The following is a 19,831-nucleotide window of genomic DNA, read 5'->3' as shown; positions in this document are numbered from 1 at the left end:
ATTGAAACGCTCTGTATTCCCGTTGCCCATAGGATGGTAAGGTGTAGTACGTGATTTCTGCATGCCTGTGATGTTACATAGTTCTTTAATGATATTTGATTCAAAGTTGGCACCTTGGTCGCTGTGAATTCGTTTTGGCAAGCCGTAATGTACTACAAAGTGGTTGAAAAAGGCTTCCTTTCATTAGTTGGTGTTTTCCGTCTTATGCATCTGTTACATTGCGTAATCCACTGATCTACATCTCTTGTCATCCCATACCATACAAATCTATCTCTTATAAGTGACAGTGTCTTATCTCGTCCTTGGTGGCCCATGTCATCGTGAAGTGCTTTCAGTACTTTCGGAACGCAAGTTTCTGGTAAAACAATTTGTTTAACTGGTTGGAAATCAAGTGTAGCTTCTCTGAATAGAACACCATCTTTCAGTTGCAATTTGTCGAAGTTATTGATGAACCATGTATTCTCTGATGATCTTTCTAGTTGTTCTTTTGTTGGCTTGCGGTGTTCAGATACCCAATAAATCCATTCTTTCATTCTGTAATCATTCTTCTGTTCTGATTTAATGTCAACCAAATGCTGTGCTGGTAAAGATGTATCATCCACGATTGTAGTAGTATTCATTGACAGACTATCGACGAAAGGTTGAGTATGCTGAAGATTGCAGATGGCTTTTACAGAAGTAGCATCTAAGTTTGATGGTTTACGTCCAAGTAACTCAGGCAATCTCGATAAAGAATCAGCATCGGCATTTTTGGAACCTGGTCTGTAGATGATGTTAAAGTTGTATGATGCTAATGCTGCAATCCAACGGTGACCAGTTGCATCAAGTTTGGCTGATGTTAGCACGTACGTTAGAGGATTGTTGTCTGTCAATACTGTAAAGGTGTTTCCATATAAGTAGTCGTGGAATTTCTCGGTGACAGCCCATTTTAATGCCAAAAATTCTAATTTGTGTACTGGGTAATTTCGCTCGGTCTTACTGAGTCCTCTACTGGCGTAAGCTATGACACGCTTCTTGTTGTCCTGTTCTTGATATAATACAGCTCCTAAGCCTTGCATGGATGCATCAGTGTGTAACTCGAACTGTTTATTGTATCGTGGAAAACCAAGTATAGGTGGTGAAGCTAGTGCTGTTTTAAGTGTTTGGAAAGCCTTTTCTTGAAGATCTCCCCAAATCCATGATTGACTGTTTGGATCTCGGAGTCGTGGCTTGCGTTTCTTTGATGAACTTTTCGGTGGAGGCATTAGATCGGTGAGTGGTCTTGCTATTTTCGAAAAATCTTTGACGAACTTCCGGTAGTATCCTACAAAGCCAAGGAAGCGACGGATTTCTTCTGGTGTTGTTGGACGTGGCCAGTTGGTTACTTTGTCTATCTTTGCAGGATCTGGTTGTATGCCATCTTTGGAGACGATGTGACCAATATATTTAACTTTCTCTTGAAGGAATGAGCATTTCTTTGGAGATAGTTTAAGTCCGCTTTCTCTTAGCCTCTGCAGTACTTTCTCTAATCTGACCAGATGTTCCTCGTAAGTATCGGAGAATATTATAAGATCATCCAGATAAATGAAGCAGATATCAAGATGGAGGTCTCCTAGGATCTCTTCCATTAACCTCTGATATGTCGCTGGGCTGTTGACTAATCCAAACGGCAAGCGGTTGAATTCGTAAAAGCCTAGTGGACCGACAGTGAAAGCAGTTCTCTGCTTGTGGGACTCTTCTACTTCTACTTGATGGTACCCGCTCTTCATATCAAGTACTGTATATAGCGTGTTACCTCCTAGAGCGTCTAGTATCTCTTCGCTGCGTGGCAAAGCGTATGAATCCTTCACGGACCTTTGATTAAGTTGTCTGTAATCAATACACATTCTGAGTTTCCCATCCTTCTTTCGACAAAGCACTACATTAGATGACCAAGGTGAGTGTGAGCGTCGTATTATGCCAGCTGTGAGTAGTTGTTGTAGATGTGTACGAACTTCATCAAACATGGCTGGTGGTATACGCCTATGTCTCTGCTTGAACGGTGTATCATCAGTGAGATCAATTCTATGACGAACTGCATCTGTGTGACCAATGTCTGTGTCTGACATACTAAATACATCTCTATACTGTCTAAGTAGTTGTTTACCTTTTTCTAACTGTTCGTTACTGAGTACGTCTGCTGGTAAGTTGACATCGTTCAAAACATCATAATCTGTATTATCTTCTGTATCTATATCAGCAATTGAGACTGGTTGCAGTTCACAAAGGATAGCGTTAGGTGAAACTGTTATGGTTCTCGTTGTTACATTACTGATATGTACAGGTACTAATCTGTTATCTCTGTATTCGTAGTTGACAAGTGTTGGAGCTATGTCTAAGTCTATAGGTACTGCTGCCTTTTGTGTTGGTTGAAGTATTCCACATACAGGGTGGTACGGCAACTCATGGTCCATATAACCTTGAAGCATGACATCTTTATTCGGTGGAATGCGAACAGTCTTTCCCTCTGCGCATTTAATCAATGCTAATCTGTTGTTTCTCTTGTTGAGTTCTTTCTCTCTGAGTAAAAGGCATCGAAACGTCATATACCATGGAGTGATCAAGTTGGCGTTTTGCAAAAATCGATGACCAAAACGTTGTTTTACATCATCCATTGCTCTATTCAATACGTTGGTACCAAGTAGCAAAGGTACAGACTTGTTGTAGGTACTATCAGGGACTACTAGTAGTAGTAGTAGTAGTGTCATTTTTACGCCTATTAAATAACAGTAAAAATATCTTTATAACGTACTTTGAATTGATTGTATTTATTATAAAAGTTTAACTCTTGAATTTTGATGAAGGAATATTATTATTTAATTCCAAATCTACACTTTACTTTTTATATTTAGTTCATGAATATTCAAAAGGTTCTTAGTTAAAATTGCGTATCTGATTGGTCATTGTGATTTCGCGGTCAATTTATATTTTGTATTGACCAGGTAGATTTGAACGGGAACTTGAAATGACAGCCACATGATATTGTGTGTCCCGAGTTATATTACCTGTATATTATTATTTTCATTCATTGTGGACACAACATATATCTGATTAATGTAAGTTATTTTCTTTATTATATAAGTTATATTTTCACATGTAAATGATAAAGTTAGCAAAGTTTCTATTGTATGACTTCGTTCTCCCTCGTAAAGTTTGATTATTACATTAGTATGATAGATGTACCCGAGAATATTTTATTTAGCTTCATGCTACATATATTTTATTATCTACCGTTAATTTGTCACGATAGAATATAGAACAAGATAATTTGCGCAGCTATTTGATTATTGACACAGATAATTGATATTTCATAAATGGCGGCATATTAAACAAAATAAGGAAAAGTGTTAATGTTGATATTTATTAGTACACTTATATTATACAATGTAATGATAGAAGTATAACTATGAATGAACTTGAGTTATTTTGTCATATTGTATATTTTAATATTTTACGAGTCCGAATGTTTATGATTACATTTTGGTTTTAGGACTCCATTGATGTAGTTATATACAGAGTATTACTTGTGAACTGTGCCTACTCCTTACCAGTAAAACTCACTCCACAAGTGGTAAGAGTCAATCTATTTTAATTATGTAATGTTGTAAACAGAACGTTATGGATTATTTCCCTTTAAATATGCGGTTTTAAGCATCTTTAAGATATTGGCTTAATTAGTCTTTATAAAAATAGTATTTGCAACTTAATGATTGTTGTAATGTAATAGTATGTAAAGAACAAATAATATATTATGTTCCGATTAGTTTATTGTTATATGTGCAGTTTTAACTTTAGTTTTGTACCGTACACATAGTTTACCAGTAAACATTATATAGTACACTATTTATGATCAAGGGTTACATTCTTGTGTAGTATATCACAATGAGAAATAAAAGTACACGTGACATCAATTTACTGAATGTATTTATTATTGAATTAGTAGTATAGTACACAGTAATTAAGAGCATTGTATTTTACTATTACCATATGTGATAATGTGTAATTTAAGATACTTGTGTTTTATAAAATAGAACTGTTAATTATAATTGTGATATTGTTATTTCAGAGTTTATTTTCTATTACTGGTATTAAATCATCCGAACCCTATAGAACAGAGTTTGTTATTTACTTAATCCAAGATACGACCCTGTTACAATAGAACAGACAACAATAATTTGAAGTAGTAGTGTATGTTACCGTATGGCCTTTAACAATGAGAAAACTTCATTCGTAAACACTGAAAAGTAAGCTTTAAAGGGCAGCAGTATTATACAATATAAACGTCACAAAAGAGAAAACAATGGCGTGATTTATGCTACAAAAATGAAATGTTATAGATCACGCGTCTCTTTCTATGCATGCATCACCGACTATGCATGCAAATCCACACTCATTCAAACGTAAACAATCGTGTTTATGACAACATTGGTACATTTTCAGACCTGATGGTGATTTGTTTATCTGAAGAGCTAAGCCAGTAAAAACATTTCGCTATGAGTAAATTAGGAACACAAAATATCGATCAACCGATTCTGTTTTGAGTCAATTAATATATAACCGTACTGTGTTTGAAGTTTGTCCTACGTAAAAAGTGGCTTCTATTGTCCCAAATATAGACGCAAAGCGTCGCGGAACTGGTAAACGGGTATATGCGACGGTCAAACCAAGTTTTACGGAAGTCAAGCCTCATATACAATTCGGTTGTATCTATTCTAATGCAAAATATACAAATTAGTCCATTTAAGACCTGCATGATTTCTATATAAAATTTCCTCAACAAAAATTCTGCTGAATGATGTCATTGTCTTTGACAACTTAAGAAGATGACACCAAATGTATGCTTATGGAGTCAAACGTAAACACCGGGCATTTCAATGCTTCTATTACGCATCAGAATGTAGTTTCATTTTTCGGGGACAAATGTGAGTTTTTATATTTATTATTGAAGAAATAGCATTTCAATTTATTGCAAAATTCAAAATGTCGGATTTCCTTAGTTACAGACATGTAGATAGAGGATATTACGCTTGCTTTCATCCAATCAGAATGGATTTTTATCATTGATACAAAATGATTGCATTGTAAATCAAAAGTCACCAAGTAAGGTAACACATGACCGTTCATTACATTTATGATTTCAATTCTATTAACGGTTATTAAAATGCTCAATTTTTTTTTGTTGCAGTTTAGTGTTTCTCTTGTTCCATTATTTTTTTCTGATAGTTGCTGTGTTTCCCTAGGTTTTAGTTTGTAACCCGTATTTGTTTTTGCTTAATCCATGTGTTACTATTGAACAGCGGTACACTACTGTTGCATTTATTTACTACCGGTGAACGGATAAAGTTTGCAAGATTATGCATTCCTTCATTCATAAGGCGTATGCTAAAACCTAGTTCACAATTTAACACGGACAGTTTCGTATATTTCGTATCAGCAAAAGTAATTATGCTGGTCATTTTTTATAATATAAAATATTCAAATCAGCAGAAATGCTGGCCTTACATTAAAATTATTGACTGATAAACAGGAAGTAATTTATTAAAATATATTTCAAAGACGCGATCAGAGTTGCATATGTTTCAAATTTAGTTTGGCTTTCTACGAATGTATAATTCATTTATCATGGTAGATATTTGTAGATGTCAGTCACTTTACAATAAATTATTGTTAATGAAATTAATGGAAAAATGAAAAAAGTCAGAAAACTTCCGTATACATGATTATAAACATGTTATTATGAGAAAACATCATTTTGTTGGTGATAAAACAAAACGATCGAACATTACCCATCATAAGTGTAAAACACTTGAAAATCTGTACCTAAAAAGAAAGCGAAACTCAATCTTAATGATCCTAGTTAAAACTGATTTCTTATTTTCATCTGTAATTCAACCATTACAGGTGTAAATATGTCACATGATATCAGGATTAATTTTTTTTTTTTAATCTAGTATTATCTCCATCGATTCTTATCGGCAGTCCCACCAAACAATGCTGACGTGCATGTAATTGGATTGCTTAATTTACATAAAATATAAAACATGTTTTACATGAAACGTTTCTTTGTCATCGTTGTGCAGATAACTTTAAGACATGATTTTTTTTCCTTTTAGATTTTGAATTTAATACCCCACCAAAAACTGGGGGTGATCTCAGGTGCTCCGGAAGGGTAAGTAGATCCTGCTCCACATGTGGCATCCGTCGTGTTGCTCATGTTATTACAAACCCGGTAAATTAACTAATTCGGTAGGTCACATTCATGAAAAGGGAACGGGATTGTAGTTACGACATAAGGAACATATCCAATATCATCTGTGAAATGGATATTCCTTAACGGTCAACCAACTCGTGATGGCGTCCGTAAAATTTACGAAGGGATGATTTCAACTTCACCATTTGGAACTCTTGGTTTAATAGCTTCCTTGTGAGCAGCAACCCCCGGGTATATCGTATCAATTGGGAGACATATATACTCCGTATGCAGGCGCTGCTGGAATGTTGCTAGACAGAAATGGAAAGTTCACAATTGGGAAGCTGAAATCATCTCTTGTGTCGTAAAGTTTTGTATTCAACCGACCCTCATTGTCAATTTCTAGATGTAAGTCAAGATATGAGGCAGACTTAACTATGTCCGTTGTATCCTTTATCTCTACTCCGATAACACTCAAATTATATGCAATGCTAATTAATGCTAACTATAAAAGGTTAATATTTCGCCCTCGTACACGCTCGTTAATTTCCTATTTACTATCCATCTAGCACCGCATAAACACAAAATTGATAGATGGAATGATCGATTACTTCACCAAACAATGAATGGACAAAGATACCTTGGGTACCATGGTACAACATCTCAGTGATACAACAGCACTGTCATTTAAATGTAAACACATATATTATTTTAAGACATTGTGTATTAACAACTTCTAAAGCTCAAACCTGCTTCCCATACACTTAATACTATAGCGAACCTATATCAGACATTATACAACATGTGATCTAAACAGCGAGCGACAGAAGAAACCTACATTCGGCTATTGACAATAGTCGATAGACGTTCATTTAAATTATTCTAAGATATCAATTTTCTCGATTGAATAAATCCGATAATCCACTGATATCAATGTAAGAATCTATATTTCCACATCATCAAGTACATTTATTTTTTAAGATAAACATGTGAATGATGATAATCTACCTGAATACTAGTATACTTCATGATGATCGACAGTAGTTTACATACTAACACACCACCAACGTTCGACTAATCTTGAAAAAGGGCGAATAAGAAATAACGTGGTATATTTAATTATAATTTAAATGTACCATAATAGTTATCAAACATGATAAATAGTTCAAAAGACGACACTTGCCACTAGCATCTTTTGTGAAAAGAATAAAAATAACATGTCCATGGTATACATCATGCTAATTGAAAAGGACTGGAGACGTTATCAAAATTATTTGACAATACCATAAAATTAGAATTGGGAATGGAAATGGGGAATAAACTACTCTTATCACATAAATCCAACACCTCTGTGAACTTATCAAAAAAGTACGTAATATTTCATTATAATTGTGAAGGACAGTTATAGTTATTTTTGACAGAACCAAACACTGAACCATAAACGAAACTAACTAGCTACATCTTGTTTCTCTGAGAGAGAAAAACCAGACACACAGTAAATAGCACATGGTATAGTTCATTCTTATTAGAAAGGACATGAAGAATTATCAAAAACACTTGACAGTATAACTGCCGACACCCTTCCGGAGCACCTGAGATCACCACCAGTTTTTAGTTTTCTATGTTGTGTCTTGTGTACTATTATTTGTCTGTTTGTCTTTTTATTTTTTAGCCATGGCGTTGTCAGTTTATTTTCGATCTATGAGTTTGACTGTCCCTCTGGTATCTTTCGCCCCTCTTCTACCACCTACAACCTACATCCGGCTTTTCAAGTAAAAAGACAAACATGTAGACAAATTGTTCTGATATCCCGAATAGGTAAATCATAAAGTATGGTTGAATTTAAACACTTTTCCGTAAACAAAAAACTCTTCTATATTCCTTTTAGTATCATATGTTGTAAGTTAACTGAAGAATACATTGTACAGTCCTTAAAATATATACATTTAACACTGTTCCAAAAAAGTTATAACTCTGGAGATGCATTAGCGTTTAATGTATCTTGAAGATGACATGTGATTCGTTATTGACACGTTAACCTAGAATAAACTCTACTTGTGTAATCAATATGAAACATGTATGCCTACTTATTTATCTTGATTTAATAAAACATTAGGTGAAGTTGAAAATAGGGAATTGAAAAATAATCACTTTGGTCTCCAACCGACCGGAATAAAAAAAAACCCTTGACAGTGGTCTGTTTGGTTGTGCGTAATGAATATGGATCAGAATGGGATTGTGAATCCGAAGTCTCGTGTAGATACTGTGGTTTCTAATAGAGGACAACTAAAAGTATTTGTTGTTAAATTGTTATATTACAGGACAACTTAAAGTATTTATTGTTAAATTGCTATATTACAGGACAACTTAGAGTATTTATTGTTAAATTGTTATTTTACAAGACAACTTAAAGAATTTATTGTTAAATTGTTATATTACAGGACAACTTAAAGTTTTTATTGTTAAATTGTTACTAACAATTGTGTTTTTTTTTTTTTAATTTGCTTATATTCAGTCAAATCAACAGTAGTCGTTTAATGAAGCTGAAACTAAGAGGAAAAAATCTTCCCGGTAAACAAATTTTAAAGCACTTGTTCAGATGATATCTTCTTTTGTTTGTGTTAAAACAAATAGATAGAAAACTTCTGATAAAATGTATAAAGACTTTTATAAATACACTTTAAAGGAAATTGAAACACAACTTTACTGAATCATCTTCTGAAACCTACTCCATTCCGAATTGTTTACATACATTTCCTGGTGGTCACATGCAACAGTCCAACGAATTTTATTTCTTCTTTTTTTCTTTTGGTCCCTGATACGTTTGATGCAATTGTACACGTTTGATACAGACACGATGTATAGTTGTTCTTTTACGTTCTAACCAATTACCAAAATATATATATAAAGAGATATGGTAAGTATTTGTTTATGGTAACACAAGCAATAATAAATTACATTCGAAAAGCAATGTAAATGAAATGTTATTTATTACTTTGGCATGTAATTGACCCCAGGTCTGATCTGATCTTGTTTTAAAGATCTGCATGTTGCAATTATAAAGAACGAAATATTATGTGCTTTACATTGCATACGGAGATGTACAAGTCATTGTGTTGATGGTTAGCTTAACGAGTTTCTCCTTATTATTTTTATGAAAAACTCTATCCGATGGTGTTCTTTTTACATTATAAACACTGTCCTTTTACGGTCTAAGTGAAGTTTCACCTACATATGGGATATACATTAACCAATGCATTAGTTATTCAAGAGCTTACAGCTGCTACTCAGACTTTATAAAACGTCACCAGTGTCTGAGCAAAATGTTGATTAACCAGGGTTATGTCAAAGAACGTCTCGTCATTTTAAAACAAAAAGGTCATAGGAAAATATCAAGACCTTGTTGATTAACATTCGGTATCAACTTCACAAAAAATACACGATGGTCTTGAAGTATAGTTTTTAGGTACTGACGTTGTTTATCATCTTAATGACGTTTCAAAGTGTTATTTTATTTGTCTTTTAATTAAATTAATACTTTTATACTCTTTAGTAATGTTTTGGTAACATCCATTTGACGTGGATCCGTAGGACAGTATTCAAAAGAAAGAATTAAAGGACAAAAAGTCACAATATGTTTTGGGAATTTTTTTTGATATAAATAAGAAGATTTGATATGAGTGCCCTAAAGACAACACTCTATCCAAATCACAATGTGTAAAAAGTTACAATTACAGGGGCTCACACCGAACATCAAGTTATAAAAGACTCCAAAATAACTAGTGTTAAACGATTCAAACAGGAAAAACAACGGTCTAATCTAAATAAAAAACGAGAAACACATCTGAACCACATCAACGATTGACAACCACTGAACAATAGGCTGCTGAATATATTTCAAGAAACCACCGAGTTACTAGCATACACTTTTATAGAAAAAAATGAGACTTTAGAATTGACAAGCAATATATACCAAACAATATATATCCTTTTTAATGTTCAAATTAGTTAAATTTATTCAACCTCCATATTTTTACATGTCATTATCGTATATTCGAAATAAGTACTAAAATTGCTGTTATGCAATATCTTCGGTTAGTTTTAACTATGGCGTCTGTAGTGTTCAGAATGAAGCTATTTTATAAAGTCTAGGCGAAAAATATCAAAGGGCCACATTCATTAGTCGAAAATAAACTGCCAACATCATTACAAATAAAAAAAGACAATCAATAGTACACAAAATACAACATATAAAACTAAAGATTGAGCAACACAAACCTGATCTTAAACTTGGAGTGATTCCAGTTGCTCAGGAAGTGTTAGCAGATCCTGTTCCACATGTGACACCCGTCGAGGTGTTCATGTTAGTACACACCCCGTATTAAGTCTGATTTGTTAGGTTAAATTTGGGAAAATGGGACGGGATTATGGTTAGAGCATATCCTCTATCATCTGTGAAACGGATATTCAATAACGGTCAACTAACTCGTGATGGCGTCCGTAACATAAACGAAGGAATGATTTCAATTTCACCATTTGGAACTCTTAGTTTAATAGCTTCCTCGTTAGCAGCAACCATCTATCAAGAAAGTCATGATAGGAAATACCCTGGAATATCGTATAAATTGGGAGATATAAACTGCTGCTGGAATGTTGCTACATAGAAATGGAAAGTTCACAATAGGGAAGCTGAAATCGTCTCTTTTGAACAGTGATATACTACTGTTGCCTTTATTTGTCGTATAGTTTAGTTTTCAACCGAAAGTGTTAAACATACTGAGCTATGATACTATGGCAGGTGAAATTATAAAATAGCTATGCAATTACAAAGTTTCTTAAATATTCTATAGACAATTGGTGTAATTACTTGTTGATTATTGGCACGTGCAATAGATCTCAATCTTTAAAGACAGATCAAATGAAATAACACCTGATACTTTGGAATGAATAATTATTTGTTAAAGTGTAACCTGAATAAATAAATAAATACATGTTTTGTAATACTAACTAATCAGTCTGTCAGATAGGTTTATGTTGCTCACTCTGATAATAATAGTCTTTGTGAATCATGAAAATGATTTTTGAAATCTTTTAAAAAAAAAAAAAAAAGAGTTTAAATTATATTAATTCCATAATTTCTTTAAAAACAGAAATTAAAAATCAACAAACGATTCTATGTTGAATTATTTTAAAGTAATATTTTTAATTCTAGCATATAAATTATATATTTTTTGTATTTAAAATGTATCATCAACCAGACGGGGAGTAACTCCTTGTGTCATACTGACACACTGAACGGTCTGACCAATTTGAACATTATTGTTTTATGTTTGGCCTGAATTCGTCAAAAAATGTTATCATACAGTTACTATATCTCAATTGAACGTTCGAGCATTCCATCTTGTTAAACTTGACATGACTGAACGAACGGAAATATCACAATAGATCGGAACAGCGTCTTTAAGTCAGCAAAAGTCTTAGCGTTTTTCTCTCGTGGTTTAATCAGTCGATTAGGACTTTATCAGATTAAAATGATCGTTTCAGACTAAAATCTTGATACTAGTGACCAATTAGTAGGTGAAATACAACATCAACACAATCAAATTTCACATGCATTGCCAACCAGTTTTGTTTTTCTTATTTCTGCTGTTCTGGAAAAATGACAACCCGTTTGCAGTGCTTCCTCATAGCACTGATAGGCTGTGTCTTTAGCACCGGATATCTCATAGCATACTCCAAGTATTGTTAATGAATCAGAAATACACATTGAGGGAAGTAAACATCTACGTTCCACTGTTTGATATAAATCACGTAAAGACCTTTGTCTGTTGAGAATATCATAAAGATGATGATAGCATAGGAAATTAAGGCAGTGGGATAATACAACAGGCGGAATGGGTAAAACGTCTTTTGTTTCAACCTCCAGCTGTAGTTCTTCTGGAATTAATGATGAGTTCATAATGTAATTGACATTATTTACAGTAGCTATTTTCATCCTGTCATTCAATGTCATTGTAGAATGTATATTTTGTCGATAACAATTTCTGTGAATTTTACAGTTGTAATGTTTCGTATGCATCATATCAGCTGAACATCGTGATAGAACATAATCCGTTAGTCGTAGTGAAGCACTAAACTGTCCTGTTACATAATAAAACGATGCGTATAACAACCAACCTGATACAGCATCAGTCTTGGTGCCGTTTTGTAAATGTCTATGATAGCATTTGCGTATGTTGTACGTGTTACCTATTATGTTTGGTGATGGTAGTAGTTGTACTACAAATTGGCTGATTTCGGCAAAATGATGTGTACATATCCCAATAATAAATGAAGACGATTCGGACTTAAGCAAAGATTTAGATCTTTTAATCATTTTTTTCGAACTGGAAACTAAAACCGATGTACATGTAGTCCTGTAAAATAGGATGTCTAACATAATGGAAGGACATTCGCTATTTGTACTTGAAAAACGGGGATTTTTATTGTTAGGTGGAAATAAACTAGTTATCAACCCGTCAATCCCTCCTAACTTTATACTCTCAAGTACAACTAAAAGAATCTGATTGTTAATCTGATTGATCTTTCCTAGGAACATATTGTGTTCAGGTATAAAATAGTTCGGACAGTAACATGAGTTTACCCATGACATTAATTTATCAAGACAGAGAGAAAAACAATAATACAATTTAGATAATTGAAATGTGTCAATATCTGACTCCTCTGAGACCCAGAATAAAACCGTCTTCAGGAAGTAGGAACACAACAAGTCTTTGACATCATTATTTGTGTTAACTATACACTTTAATGTCAACTTGAGTAGACCGTAACATAAGTATTGAGTAAAATTAAACGAATGTACAAGTATTTTTTCTGCCACAGAAAAAGATATTCTCCAAAAGAGTTTATTATTAGATAACGTCTTAGGTCCTATAGGTACTAACAGGCATCCGTATTTTATGATCCTGTCAATAACAAAGTCAGAAGGCCATTGCCATCGGTGACGAGACGCCCATGCAATTGCGTTGTTGGGAAGATATTTACTCCGTATGCAGTATGCAATATCAATCGTTTGGTTATGGTCTGTTATACATGGGCCGTGTACATATGGCTTCATATAGGAATAATTTTTCCTAGCTAAATCAAGAACATTGTGTATTGGAAAATAAAATTGTGTATTGGTACATGTACCTGGTGGACAACGGCTACATAATTCACGGGGGCATAACCCATTAGGTCCTGATACCATTCTGAGTCTAGCGAACCCAGGATGATTAACATCTGTTTCCATATATAATGCAGTATGATGTATTGGTTTTTCTATGTTCTTTATATTATCTATAACTTCTATGTCATTCATTACGTACATGACATCCATGTCACTGCCAGGTAAATCAAGACCTTCTGCCAAACTTCCACTTGATATGTGTATACGATTTCTAGAATCTGCTGAATTGATGATCATATCATGTATTATAAATAGTCGTTGTCTCGTTCGTATATCTATTTCACTACCAACTGTTTGTACTAGGAGTTCGTACATATATTTCTCCTTCGGATCAATCCAAAACAAGTGATCTTAAAAAAATATGCGTATTTACAAATGTATCATTAAACCTTAAAATCAGTATAGAATATTAGCTCCCCTACATGTATCCAAGCGATAGTTTTGATTATAGCGTCTATGATATGTGTTATGTAGACGCAAAAGACTTCTAACGTTGTGAATGCATTTGCAGATATGACAATTTACAATCAATGGAACAAAACTTGTCATGTACGCTAGTTTGTCTTTGCGATCGGGGTGTCATTGGCCTAGTATTCAAAACCAGTAAATGTCATATATGTGGAGCAGGATCTGCTTACCCTTCCGGAGCACCTGAGATCACCCCCAGTTGTTGGTGGGGTTCACGTTGCTTAGTCTTTAGTTTTCTATGTTGTGTCTTTTGTACTATTATTTGTCTGTTTGTCTTTTTATTCTTTAGCCATGGTGTTGTCAGTTTATTTTCGATTTATGAGTTTGACTGTCCCTCTGGTATCTTTCGCCCCTCTTGTTAAATGATGATATGAAGTATCCTTGGTTCGTTGTATTTTTGGTAATATACCGTATATCGGGTTATTTTCGCGGGTGTAAACTCTCGCGATTTAGGGACAACTAAGTATACGAAAAATTTTGGCGGTTTTTATTTTGGCGGATTCTTTTATCCCAATTAAATATTTTAGCGGATACTAAAACGGTTGCAGTGAAAAAGATGTAAAATTTGACAAACAAGTGTCTACGTATTGTTATGATTAAACGATTATTTTATATGCATGAGTTCTTATCTATTGAATATGTTTTGATACAGTTAATCAATAGAATACCAGTACTTAGATATTTGTCACAGGTCTACAAACTTCTTGTAAATGTTACGGTTGGTTAGTTATGAAATTGACCGGACCTTTGATGTACTTATTAGAATATAATATTATTATAGGTGACTTGCAACTCTTATATAATTTGACACTAATCAATAGGGATAAAATACCTGAAAAAGTACCTTACACTCTTATATCATTAATTATTATTTTATTGTGTAACCAATTAAGTAATTAACACCTGACAGCCAGTAAACAATGGTATTTTAACATAAACCATCATTGATCCGACGAACATAAAAAAATAGACAGTTTACAAAAAACTCTTTGGTTAGTAGAAAGTACCGAACGATGCATATATTTTCACGGAATTTAATTTCGCGATTTCCCCTTAACCGCCAGAATTAGCGATAATAAACACCTTACGAAATAATCCGTTATACGGTGTTATATTGAAACGAAACTGGGGTACTGTCTACACGACCTTAACTTAATATCTACTAAACAGCAATCCAACGGTTTCCTTTAGTCTAAATCTAGGGTAGGGTTCGGCCTATGCTTTCGCTCTAGGACTTCTATTATAGTTATGCCCGACAAGAATATTTTTAAGTTTTATTAGGTATTATTTTACCGGTCCATGCCACCAGTTTATAATTGATTTAAAATGTGTGTTCTGGAACTAAATGTGTCTGAAGTTCAGTACTCTTCGAGATTCAGTCAGGAGTGTCTTCTAGAATCTTTCACCAATGGTGGATAAAAGAGGACCTAGACTGCTCTTCTGGCCAAACAGGCCCTAACCTTAGACCTTGACCGTAGTCAGGCTACCATAGTATTGGACTATAGAGACCAACAGGAATAATAATCTGGATCGTCACCAAATATACAAGGATCTGGCGGTATCGGTTTACAAGAGAAATCACAATCCCAAACTCAGTCGTTCTGGTAGTAGTCCAGAAATAAACTACATCTCTATATGAATCCATCAGTATATTTCCACTCAAATATGAAGTACAATCCCACACTAACACTATAGTATAGACTTTTGTATGTGCTAGAGTAAAAACTAAAACATTTTTAATAAGCCTGGGGTTAAACAATGAATAAAGAGGCGACAGACCGACGGACCAAAAGTAACTAGCCCGACCTAACAATTTTGGACGTTTCAAGCATGGCACCACAAATGTAAAGATAAGTAATAAAACTTTTCGAAAACTAGTTCTCTATTTCAACCAGTATACCAAATATACAATTAACATGATTAACAAGAACCAAATAATAAACTGCTGAAGGGAAAGTTAAAACAAAATAAGACAATATGCTTTCTCACAAACGGTCTGTAATCAGGAAATACTGAAACGCAGGCACATTGAAATAGGTCGAGATCTAGGTTGATACAAAGGGAAGTAACCGGGATTAATTTTTAATCAAAAGACCAATTCATGCTAGGGACAAGGCGTTGCTCTGTAATAAAATAATCAGTAAAGTACAACTTTTATTAAACAACACGTATATGAATCAGCTGCATATTTAATTTGTTACAGTTTTTTGTGAGTCAATGGTCTAATTCTGCAGTCTCCATAATAGTTTCCTAGACAAAGAAATAAATTGTTTTAGTATCTGTAGTTTTCTCTAACGACTCACTCTGCCGTTCTGCTCAGGGTTTGCATTTCGAACTTGCTAGTTAGCGCTTCAATACTTAAATTTACCGTCTTTAAGTTCAAGTCATAGATTTGAGACGTGCACGTGAATGTCAACAAATAATGACCCCGAACTTTTACTTTCTTTAACCAGCGATCTATAAATAACTTTAACCTTAACAACTGACTAGCTGAACAGTTAATCGAACCTCGTTATTCGCAAACTGACAACTTTTATTCAGTTCAAAGAACTATACAAAAACTCAACTCATAAGTTAAATCATTTAACCAGCGAACCGCTTTCTAAATAAATTACGCCTCAATGCGTAAATATTCTAAGTTTCCGCTAAATATAAAATGCAAACCCTGATAAAAAACTAGCCAGTTTTAGTCAATCAAAATGTATACATAAATAGGAGGGGGGACTTCTTACCTAAAAATACTGTAATACACATTTTCTTCAATACACTAGTTTATATAGCATATAAAATAGCGCGAAATTCCTCACCGAGACCAATCCCAAAAAATTCGCGCACATGGTTGAAATTTCCCTCTTTACCTTACGTCCACACACAATGAATCTGAGCTGGGAATTATTACCAGAAGACAATCACTGAACGAGCTAATTTTCCCCGGGAACTCAATTGAGCTCTCTGATTGGTTGAGAAAGGAAAAATATTTTGAAGGCTAATGCGAGGTTCGTTACATGTACGTCACTAAAATTTAATGAATGAAAAAAAAAATCAGAAAGTAATAAAATAATAATAAATCTTTCTGGGAAAATAATAAAAAATACTAATAATGAAATAAATAAATGAACCAAATAAAGTGACCCACAAACGTTACAATATCAACTGTTGAATTATTCAAATCTCAGTTGTTTTCAAAACATTAGCTGTATTTAGTTTTAAAATAATTTGTTTAAGCGCTTCTATTGAAGATATATGTACTATTGGAATAGCGAGCTAGATGCACATAATGAATTAAGATTTATGCCATTATTTAACAGCAATCCTAATAATTGAGTGATTTTGAATCTTACGTTATTACTAAAAATTGACCTTTACATTTTTCAAAGTCTTATATTCATCAATACTTTTTTTTCACAATCAAGTATTGTACTATTTATGTTTTATCATCCCGTCCACTGGCCTATAATTGTAAATAATATAAAGCGACTTATTACCAATGTGTGTTGTCGTTATTATTTTTGTGGTTTCTCCGTTTTGGTTATGATGTTGTCTGTTTGTCATTTCGATTTATTAGTTTTTTGCATGTTTGTTATTTCTTCTTTTTGACGTAGTATTGTCCTATGTAAGACTGTTTCTAGACCTGCATTACATCAAAAGCAACTTTTATTTTCCTGAATTTTAGAAAGTAATATTACAAATGTGTTACCTTTATTACAGTCTGTACAGTTCTCTAAGTATTCCAGATATTCTTTTGAAGATTTGTCAGGATATCTAAGGTTAAGTATCCATTGCTGTTTTGATTTCCTTCTTTCCAAACAAGCTTTATACATTCGTTCAAACTGACTGATCGTTAGCCCAAAAACGTCATTTGAGATCACCATTCCTCCATCTAAAGATTGGTAAAGTAATGGTGTAAACGTACGCTTTCCGCGGTACAGAAAACGTTTTACACCGTATATTTCCCAGTAAGTTATTTTCTTTATGCCAAATACGTTTTTATCATCTGAATTGTTTTGGTTTCTGGTATTTCCGTTCATGATACCTGTAAATGATAGGCGAAAGATACCAAAGGGAAATTCAAATTCATAACTTGAAAATAAACTGACAACGCCATGACTAAAATAAAAACAACCGACATACAATACTACACAAAACACAACATAGAAAACTAAAGACTGAGCAGCACGAACCCAATTTCACTTTTTTTAGTTTTAGTTTAACATCGGATTTTAATTCATAGTTCAAGAACTTATTTTTATTAATGTCTTAATAACAGAGGATTACAAACGTGTCTAAGCACCTGCACCAAATTTAAGGAAGAAAAGACAGAAACGCTTATAACAAATACGTATTGTCCTCAAATCATGAGCGATTGATACGTTAACATTGATTAATGTTGCAATACTTATATTATTAATTAGATGATAACAGGAACGTCTATTTCTTGTCTGATATATTATGGTTATTTGAGGTTATCGATGTTAAAGTCTCGTAACGAATCAAGGTAACAACATAGACAGAGGGAATCCCTTGAAATTCAACAAGATCGACACAAGTTGCGTCGAAAGGGTCTCCTGCTATGAATGTTTTGGACAGCGGTATACTACTGTTGCTTTTATTTATCAAAAATAAAATAATCTTACCTTTTATCGCTGGGCCGCTTGATGTTAACATGTTGCCTCACATTACTACTTGACTGATTAAACGTAGGAGTTTAGGGAAACTGAAACAAAGAGAGCAAAACTTCCTGATGAAAACATTGTAATTACTTGTACTGAGGCTATGTGATTTTGTTCATATGAAAACACAAGTTTCGTCGACAGGGTAAACGTCTCCTGCTAAGAATGTTCTATCAAAGATGAATATCTTACCTTTGATCGCAGGGCCGCTTGATGTTCACTTGTTGCTTCACACTTTTATTTGAATGATTCTTCGTAGGAGTTTAGGGAAACTGAAACAAAGAGAGAGAAAACCTTCCTGATGAAAATACTATAAATTATTGTATTGATGCTATCTGATGTCGTTCGTACTATAACAAGGATGGGTGGTCACTTAACGAATTGTTAAACACTTGTATGAATATAATTACAAGCAAATCGAAACACAACATTAATGAATCTTTATTCAAAACCTTACTCTAGTCTTAAAGTTAACTTAAGATTCACATGAAATTCACATAAAATTTACACACACAAAAATTATATTTTTCAAGATTTCGATAAAACTTGAAAATTTAGGTGTAATTTGAATTACTTTTTTTTATGTATTATTGTAACGTGAACTCCACGTATGTGCTCGTTTGAGGTGAAATTTACGTGAATAGAAAAAAGCATTGCTATGCATGATGAAGAAATATTGGCATCGATTTTACAAAATATACAGAGAGAAAAAGACAATAGCGTTATTTGTGCTACAACAATAAAAGACAATGCAACATTATATCTTTTCATGCATCAAACATCAAGCGAGACCACACTCAGTCAAAGGTAAACAATCGCGAATAGGAAAAACTGGTACATTCTAAGATCAGACGACTCCACACTCAGTCAAAGGGAAACAATCGTGGATAGGAAAAACTTGTACATTTTAAGATCAAACGCTTATTTGTGTATCTAAGGATCTACAATCGTGAGAACATATCGCAGATGAGTTGAGTTAGAAACAAATCATATTCATCAACCATTTTACTTTGGATTAATAATCAATCGAATGTGTCACTCCATTCACCCAATAAGGTAGCACATGACCGATCAATAAATTCATGTTTCTAAGATTCTGTAAATCTTAAAATTATATTGAAGTGTTTGCTATTTCATTTAATGGAAAATAGTGAATGAATAAAATTATTTCTTCATTCATTAATTGAACGTTATTAGCTAACAATTGGACAATGGCGGTTTTGTATGTTTTTGATAAGCAGACAATGCACTTAATTT

The 19,831-nt window shown here is 33.5% G+C and overlaps 1 protein-coding gene and 2 long non-coding RNA genes across 3 annotated transcripts; 1 reads left to right on the top strand and 2 right to left on the bottom strand.

The window, feature by feature from the left end:
* Nucleotides 1–2,780: 2,780 nt before the first annotated feature.
* On the top strand, nt 2,781–4,125 carry LOC127723135 (uncharacterized). Its single transcript, XR_007991896.1, has 2 exons — nt 2,781–3,074; nt 3,509–4,125. It is a non-coding gene; the product is annotated as an uncharacterized LOC127723135 (long non-coding RNA).
* Nucleotides 4,126–11,422: 7,297 nt separating this feature from the next.
* On the bottom strand, nt 11,423–13,806 carry LOC127723128 (uncharacterized). Its single transcript, XM_052229624.1, has one exon. It carries the CDS (start codon nt 13,749–13,751, stop codon nt 11,808–11,810), a length of 1,944 nt encoding a protein of 647 aa, XP_052085584.1. The 5' UTR covers nt 13,752–13,806; the 3' UTR covers nt 11,423–11,807.
* Nucleotides 13,807–16,051: 2,245 nt separating this feature from the next.
* LOC127723134 (uncharacterized) lies at nt 16,052–18,847 on the bottom strand. The gene is made up of 4 exons (XR_007991895.1): nt 18,767–18,847; nt 18,539–18,618; nt 17,602–17,937; nt 16,052–16,154 (listed from the first exon to the last, which is right to left on the bottom strand). It is a non-coding gene; the product is annotated as an uncharacterized LOC127723134 (long non-coding RNA).
* Nucleotides 18,848–19,831: the final 984 nt, after the last annotated feature.

Source organism: Mytilus californianus, unplaced genomic scaffold, assembly GCF_021869535.1.
Source record: "Mytilus californianus isolate M0D057914Y unplaced genomic scaffold, xbMytCali1.0.p SCAF_13, whole genome shotgun sequence".
In the NCBI taxonomy this organism is placed as follows: Eukaryota; Metazoa; Mollusca; class Bivalvia; order Mytilida; family Mytilidae; genus Mytilus; species Mytilus californianus.
The sequence above is the reverse complement of the archived record's forward strand: the minus strand, read 5'-3'. Positions and strand labels throughout refer to the sequence as shown.

What these genes read in the sequence shown, in the direction of transcription:
- LOC127723128 (XM_052229624.1), bottom strand. Translation starts at nt 13,751, where the DNA reads ATGTACGAACTCCTAGTACAAACAGTTGGTAGTGAAATAGATATACGA.